This window comes from Pezoporus wallicus, unplaced genomic scaffold (assembly GCF_028554395.1).
Source record: "Pezoporus wallicus isolate ANWC-B61680 ecotype Strahan unplaced genomic scaffold, APGP_CSIRO_Pwel_v1 contig_227, whole genome shotgun sequence".
NCBI classification, from domain to species: domain Eukaryota; kingdom Metazoa; phylum Chordata; class Aves; order Psittaciformes; family Psittacidae; genus Pezoporus; species Pezoporus wallicus.
This window is the reverse complement of record NW_026635704.1, coordinates 14,100,343-14,108,846: the sequence shown is the minus strand read 5'-3', so window position 1 is coordinate 14,108,846 and position 8,504 is coordinate 14,100,343. Positions and strand designations below refer to the sequence as shown.

Below are 8,504 nucleotides of genomic sequence, written 5' to 3'. Positions count from 1 at the left end.
CGAATACCGTGAGGCAATTAAAGGGGGCTAATGGCACGCTGGCACCGGGGCCGGAGGGACGTACTAGGGCTGCGGGGAAGTGTCGTGTCCCCCGGGAGCCACAGGGCATCGCCCACCGCCAGCGGGCACCTAGCCCTCGTACTGTACTGCACCGCTCCGTGCCTGGACGGGGGTGGCGGCACCGGAGGCAGGCCCCAGCCCGAGGGGCGCGGCCGGGGACCCGCCCCCGGCCCGGCCCCGCCGCCTCCCGTCCCTCCCGGCGCGGCGCGGAGCACAGCGGGGCGATGTGGCGGTGGCGGTATGTCAGCGGCCGGCAGCTGGATGGCTTCCACCAGTACAAGGTAACGGCCGGACCCCGGGATCGGGACGGGTCGGACGCGGGTAGCGGCGTGCGGGCGCGGCGGCTGGTCCTCCCGCTTTGGCGTGTCTGAGCTCTGGAGGGCTCCGCTCTGCCGCGGCTGAATGCCCATCCCAGCTCTGCCCTGCTCCGCTCCGCTCTGCGTGCGGCCCGGCCATCCCTATGCCTGTGGAGGGTACCTCTGTGAACCCGTCGTGTCTCTGACCTGGCTGGGGTCTTGCTCAGACCCAAGTGACCAAGTGAGTAGGCGCTGGGTATTTGGGAAGCGGCAGGTCTCTGTGGAAACAAACTTAAAGGTTTAAGTGAGTAGCAAAATGTTTGAAAGCCTGGTACGTTTTTAAAAACGTAATACAGTGTTTCTGTAAGAAAGCCTGCTTTGCTGGTGCTTGTCTGGCTGTGTGCAAATTCTTCATACACAGGAATGTTTTGGCTTTGAGAAATACATAAGAAAGCAAAAAAATAAGCTTACTTTAAATAATTTGAACTAAACCTCATGTTTGCAAATAACAAGCCTGCAGAATCCAAATGAATGGGTGGATCATTTGGTATTTTTATTTACCAACGTTATGTTGCAGATTTAGGAGATACCTGGGTTTTGTTCCCAGGACATTACAGGTGTCTGAGATGGGCCATGCTACTCTGTTCACACAACTCTTACCTCACTTCATGTTAAAAGCACGGGGGCATGCCAGCTTCCCTTATGTTCAGTTTCCTAAAGCAGCTCCTGCCTCGTGCTCCCCATGGTTCTTGCCTTTGCCATGCACCCTCCCAACCTGGCCTCCAACCAGAGCTCTCAGCTTCTCCCAGCTCCTATCAAGTGTTTCCCTTCCCCCGGCCAGCAGTTATGCCTGCTCACTGCAGCGTGAATGGTGCTGAAGTCACTGTGGCTTCAGGAGCCTCCACCAGGTTACTTGTTAGGAACTTGTTATGCAGAGCAGGTAGTTAAAATGTACCAACCTGTTTGTGTTTCTCCAGTGACGGTGGGATAAAACATGCTGCAAGCTGCATTTGGCCACTAGGCATAAGTTACACAGGCCTGTGCTTGAACACCGGAGCCACAGTCTAGACTGAGATCACCAGAGGAAAAATAAAAAGCTATTTTTAGCATAAACAGATATTATTATTTAAGTAACATTCCTAAAATATTCGTGTTGTAGTACAAATACAAGGAACGCTTGTATCACATTCTTCCTTATCACTTGAATGAAAGTAGCTGCAAATAAGTGCAGATGGGGAAGAATCAAAACATTTTTTTAAAACTTGTAATCACTGTGTGGTACTTAGGGATTACAGGGCAACTGAGAGAGAGAATCACATATCAAAACGTTTTACTTGAGTATATTGAAATTACTTTCCTTTCTTGGGAGCAATTCAAAGGCCATAAAATATGCTAGGTAGTTTTTTTAACTGTAGGAAATGGACATCACACTGGAGAAGTATCTGTTCACCTATGGTAAACTGTGGTAAGTACAGGTGCTAGAAGGTGAAATCAAATAGTCAGCTCTCTGTTATCTGAGCTGAATCAGGAGTGGGACATCTTGGAAATAAATAAATAAATCCAAATGACACAGGTTACACCCAGAGAGGTACAGCTGCATGAAGTCAGTGCTGCTGAGCTGGTGGGGTATCTGCACAGTCTTCCTGGTGCTCCAGGCTACAGGGGGACACTGCAGCAATGCCCATTCCCGAAGTGCTCCTCACGATGGGTCAAAGTCCACCAAGATGGAAAAGGAGTGTAGCAAGGAGAGGCAAGGAGACACTACTTACTGCCACAATCTTCTTTCCCACCTCCTCACCTCACCCTCCCATGCCTAGGGCTGCTACCACAACCACAGCTTTGTTCTTACCACCTCTCAGGCCTGAGACATGCTCTTCAACCTCATTGCCCTCTGGCTGCCATCTCCTCCATTCTCCTTATCAGCCTAGGGCCTCACCTCATCCTGCTTTTCCAGCTTCCCAGCTCCTCTGAGGAGATTGCTGCTGCCTTTGCTGCCTCCTCAACAGGACTGGTGCTAAACTCAAGTTACTGTGCGTAGCAGACATGGGTTACCTCTTTACAATCACCTGGCAGATTCTCTATTGTGTGTTTCCTGATGGACCCAACTCTAGAGTACTGTGGAGGGGCACATAGGCTCACTTTGTGAAGAGCTAGATAATCTCTGAAAGGCTTTATTAGGCACATGTTGAGTATTGAGCTAAAACAGACCTAAAGCATCCCTTGGAAAATAGGTAGGGGCATCCACCTCTCCATTGTGCATTACATTGCAACATTATCAGTGGCTTAATATGCTCCATACTTAATACAATTTATCTGCTGAGCTGATCCGGGAGCTAATCATGACATAGCTTAAAAAAATAATTTGTGTAATCATCTCCTTTCATAAAGGTAAATTTAATAAATTAAAAAAACACTGTTCCACTTTCAAATTTTCACATAGCTGAACTCATTTCTCTGCCATGAATGCTGCAATTGTATGTCTCAGGCACTGTCTATCTCCTGTTTGCAGCTGGAGGAGGGCCTTGGCAACAAACCCAGCAGTTCTTTGCAAAGGAAATGGCAGACCTAACGAATGCAAAGACTTCAGCACCCTTTAGTCCATGGTATGTCAGGCTTTTGAAGCAAGTTTTCCCCAATTACCAAGCTCTAGTTTACATCACAGAGTGGCTCCAGAGCACAAAAAATAGTGTGTTTGAATGAACCTAAAATAGATGTACTAAGAACACAAAAGTACACCCAATGCATTTAGTCCATGGTATCATACTGGAAGCAGTTAACTGTAAAACCTTCTGAAATCCTTCTAGGATGGATGCTGGACCCTTATGACTAGCTATTTCACTATACAAATCTATTCCCATTTGTTCTGCATGTTAATGGGGATTCAGTTTTCTTTTTTTTCTGCTCAAAAATGCACTGAGAACAGGTGGAGATGTGACGATGAGACAGTTCAGATGCAGCCCTGGGTATTGCTCCTGTGGTAATTCTGCTGCCTTTTTGCCCATGAGGCAGGTGAGCAGGTACTGATTTCAGGACAGTTGCATGCTCAGGTGATGTGCAACTCTAGAGCAGAAGCATCTGATACTTGGGCACTGTGCTATTCCCTAGGATCTGGAGTGACACAGCTGAAAAGCTGCAACCAACTGCAGTTGTAGGGCTTAGTTCATGTTCCTGCTTTTATATTCCTGTTATCAGCATTTTGCAGTTCTAGAGGAGCACTCATGGAGATTCACAGCTGCTTTGGGTTTCTGTTGGAAACAAGCAGTTCCGTGACAGCCAGTTGATGAGTACAAATAAAAGCAAAATTTGGTTCTTTATTTTTGTCCTCCTCACCAGAATGCAGTAATGTTAATGGTGAACTCTTGGTGCCATTGCCTCTTCTTATCACTGTGATCTTAGAATTTCCCTTGCAAATCTGCCTTGAATCAACTCTTCTACAGCACCTACACACAGATTTTCCAAGCCAGTAAACTCTGACACCTTATCCTCCTTCAGAATGAAAGAGATCTAAGGATAAACTACAGAGGTTTGCCTCAAAGAATAGAAAGAATAGGCCTTGGAAAATATGATTTAAAATATCAGAGATAGCATTAAAAATTAAAATACAAGTTTCCACATTTTCATCTTTGTATGTTCACACTTTTTCTATCCTCTAAGCCATTATTTAGAGGGTAACTCTCTGCAGAGAATGGGGGGCCAGTAAATGAGGTATATGTGGTTTCATGTCAGTGGGACTTCTGATATTGTCCCACTGTTTCATAAGTAGGTAAAGGTAAGTAAGATGACATTACCTGATGCTAAAACACTTTGAAGAATAGGCTTATGATTCAAAATGTTCTTGAAAAAGGGACATAATGGCCAGAAATTGATACAAAGAAATTCAGTAAACAAGGTACAATGCAGAGGGGAAAGAAAACCAACATTTTGAGCATAAAATAAGAGGCAATGACTGCAAAAAAAAGATCCTTAGGGATCAGAGCATCAGCAGTGTTATGGCTGTTAGATTAAACAGAAGAAAGCTCTTAAGTGTGAAGTGTTATATATATGTCAAAGGGTTACATATGCTCCTATGCCTGACATACTGTTCAGGTATCAGCTGAAATAATGTGTCCTGCTTGTTTTGTCACACAGTTTATAATCCACAGCATGGCATCAGGAATATTAAGAGGCTTAGAAACGATGAGCTGTGAGAAACAGTCTGAGTACTGTGGGAGTAAGAGCCTAACAAACAGCCAGTTGGTCTTCATGCATGCCCTTAAAACAAACAAACAACCCAAACCAAAACAATATGTAAGTTTTGGCTGTGCAAAGAGAAATTTAAGGCAGGTGCTACATCATTCTTGTGTTGATAAGGATTACTGAAACAGGTACTAAGGGGGATTGTGCAATAGTTTTACCAGTCTTATGAAATGGTTTGATTTCTCTGATGGAGGATTTACAGTCTAGTGTTAAGTATTAATAAGCAGTTGCTTACACCTTTTTTTTAGCAAGGTTTTGGGCAATGTGTTCTATTTTAATGTGCTGATATGGTCGTTTGTCTCAAACAACTGGCTCATTACCTCATGGTAACTTGATCTGCTTCCTGAATGCATGCTGAACGTGATGCTGCCTTAGGTGAATGTGCTGGACTAGAAGACTTCTCAAGTTACCTGCCAGCTCTCATTTTTGTAGGCTGGAGAAACAAGATCAGACATATGAAGATCACATTTCAAGGCTCAATTGTTTCTCTCATACTGACTCGTACCGAAAAAGCGAAGTGTGTTGAGTATGATTCTATGATTCTATAATCCAGTGAACTACTTTCTAGAAGTTCAGGATCATTCCAGATACAAGGCTGGTTTTCTGCTAAGTCTTTATGTATTTCCAAGGCTACCTGTATAACTATGAAATATAGATACATAACAGGTTCTGCTCACATTGATTGAATGGGAATTTTTCTTTTGATAGCAGTAGCATAAGGATTTGACATGATTTTGAAAATTTATGACAGGAGACTTTCATTTGCGTATTTATCTGGAGCTTCTAAGGAAGCACTTAATACTGTTCATGATTGCAAAAGGACAATTTTATATATTATATATAACATTTATTATAGTATATTTGCAGGTGATATTTTTATTTTTTCATATTTTTTAATTCCAAATATTATGTAAAAGCTGCTATAATAGATTTTATCTGCTGTAGTTATTTGTTTCAAACCACCCGAGTTTAATAAAGCCCCTGAATATCTTAGGCAGTGATAACTAACATTTTCCACCTTCCATAGAACTGGTAAGTCAACAACCCACTGTTCTACAAATAAATTCTTCCAGTCTTCTTTGTCTTACTTTGGTGGATTGGAAGACTGGGCTTATAATTAAAAGTTGTTGAATAATATGCAAAATAAACCAAATCATTCATTACCCTTATGTTTTCTGTCACTGTATTCATTTGTGAAAGGGTCGGGGGCCAAGTGAACTGCAAAATTCTGAAAGACCATCTTCATGCACACACTATTTTGTATTCCTCAATCTGTTGTAATGGTAGCTGACATAATGTAGCATTTCAAAAGCTCTGTAATCATTTTCCTTATACGTTACATATGCTAATGCTGATGAGCCAAAAACATAATGAAATCACATCACAGAGATGCTGCATTTGATATTACTTGCTGCAGGACTTTTTTCCCAGTGATGGCGTAATTGTGTGTGGTTTTGAGTGCCACATTATGCTCATGAATTTTCAAAGGTTCATTAGATCACTTTGGGGACAAATATGCTGAATAGCAGGAGTTGTATGCCTTGTTGAGTCTCATAAATGTACAAACATCAACCACACGATTTCGTTTTATTGCTTTATCAAGAGATGTTCATATTCCAAAGTTCTAATTGGATTTTTACATGTAGGATACGCATGTAGATATGTACATCTTAATATACATGTAATTTTGTTTATTCATCTGTGTTTTAATAGAAGACTGATTGCAAAGATGTATCTGTGATTTGGATGTGGTTTATTTGTTATAAATCTAGGGGAACAAATCTTATAAGCATTGTTTTGGAGAGGAAAGAATTGGGGTTCTGCATCTTCCTGTGAAATACCTTCTCTCTAGTGCGTGAGGATCCTAGAATACAATTGTTCAGTATATATGGTACAGAACCCCTGTTTAGCATCCTTCATGAGAACTTCAAGCCACATTTTATCTGTCTGCCCCTTTGGGCCTAGAGCAGTTTCTCTGGGTTCCCCAGAGCTTTAGGTACATGCTCTGGCAGACCTCTAGCTGCATGGGAATTTGGTCTACTGTTTGATCTTTAAAGGGCTGTTAGCACCTCAAAAAACCACATGTTTATACAGGCACACATATAGATGTAGCACAGAAGCTTGCTGTCATCTCCTTTTACCAACCACAGAAGACTAGTCTACACAAAAAATACATAGAAATCAACTTCCTTGCCATGTTAGAGCTTCTTTGAATATAGATGGTTTAGGATAATGTTGTGCAGTTTTTTAAGAGTGTGCAGGTTTTTGTTTTTTAGCAGGATTCATACACTTGCCAGCCTGGGGCAGCCTTTGTCCCTTATAGCAACAAATGTGCACCTGTCTTCCGTTATCCCTTGCTCAATATTTAATTATATTTCTGTGTTCTTTTCCGCATTTTGGCTTCATTGTTAAGTGTTTGAATGTGTCCCACTAAACTAAGCCTTTTCCTGAAGGCAAATTAGTCAGCATCCTTAATATAACTACTGTTGACGGAAAATGGCTGCTGACTTCCAATGTTATCATCTCCTCCTGGTCTGGGTGCTTACAGTCCTGTTAGTGAAAAATCAGATCTATCTAGTCTCACATAGTGAGCAAGAACCTCAGTGCTGAGGTCAGCACATTATGACTTCTTGCCCCAAAATGTGCTTCTCCCTCAGTTGTACTGTGGATCTGATGTCTCTCATCCCACATTTCAAGCATAGCTAGTTAGCAGATCTGCAATCCATCAGCTCTTTACTACTGGCAGATGGGATTGTAGTAGGCAGGAAGCCAAACATGAGCCCTTACTGTGCCCTGGCAGCAAAGAAGTTCAACAGCATCCTGGGTTGTATTAACAGTAGCACATCACATCAGGTAAGGGGGAAGTAACTATCCTCCTTTACTAGGTCATATCTAGAACCCTGTGTCTAGTTTTGGGTCCCCAGTACAAAAGACACCTCAACAAAATGGAGCAAGTTCAGTTGAGACCACAAGGGTAGCTGGAGTTGGGATATTTGCCCTATGAGGAGAGGCTGAGGAACTGGGGCTTGTTTGGCTGGGGGATGAACTTCTTCACCTAGCACCTAGCAGCAGCCCCAAGTATCTATGGGGAAGTCCTTCAGAGGATGGAGCCAGGCTATTTATAACAGTGCATGGTGGGAAGACAACAGAAAACAGGCACAAGCTGAAGCAAGACATCATCGTGCTGGGTATAATGAGAAAATTTTCCTATGGAGGAAAGTCACTATGGAGGCAGTCACACAAGTGTCTTAGGGAGGTTGTGCAGTCCTGTCCTTGGAGCTTTTCAAGGCCCAACTGGATAAAGCACCGAGCACCTGGTTTGAGCTCCTGGCTGAGCCTACTTTGAGAAGGAGGTAGGACTAGAGACTTGCTGAGGTCCTTTCTGACCTGAATTATCCTGTGATCATAACCCATGAATGTGATCTTAAGGTGACTATATTGCTCTGTGAGCAAGAGGATGCGCCACTATCAGGCATGACTCCCTAAGAGCAGCCTATCCTGATCCACAACTCCATGTGCCCTGTGACCTCATGAACATGGGTTCATAGATACCTTCATTAAGTGACGGGATGCGGCGTGTGACCCAATACATGTGTCAAGATTCCTGAAAGTGTAGAGGTCTGATTGATAAGTACGTGTTTACAAAGAAGCATCACCAAGAGCAGTTTACATAATACCAGCTTCCTGATGCCTTAGTAATACCAGCTGGAATTGTCACCCAAACCATGACATTGGGATTTGAGTATTTTATTAGGGATAGTTTATGATGGAAGGAAAATTTAACCATTTTTCCTGGCCGTAAGTATGGACAGGCTGATGGAATGCAGGGGGCAAAGACAGAGGGGAGAAAACTCCTCAGGAACTCAGCTCAGGTATCCTCTTCCCGCACTGCAGCCACATCCAGCCCTAGTA

At 43.2% G+C, this 8,504-nt stretch overlaps 1 protein-coding gene across 1 annotated transcript in view; it reads left to right on the top strand.

Annotated features, from left to right (window-relative positions):
- The first annotated feature begins 257 nt into the window (after positions 1-257).
- LOC130592957 (ethanolaminephosphotransferase 1-like) overlaps positions 258-8,504 on the top strand; it is a 50,559-nt gene continuing 42,312 nt past the window's right edge. The window contains exon 1 of the mRNA XM_057397740.1: positions 258-341. Coding sequence (XP_057253723.1) covers positions 285-341 — 57 coding nt within the window. The 5' untranslated portion in view covers positions 258-284. The remainder of the gene's footprint in view (positions 342-8,504) is intronic.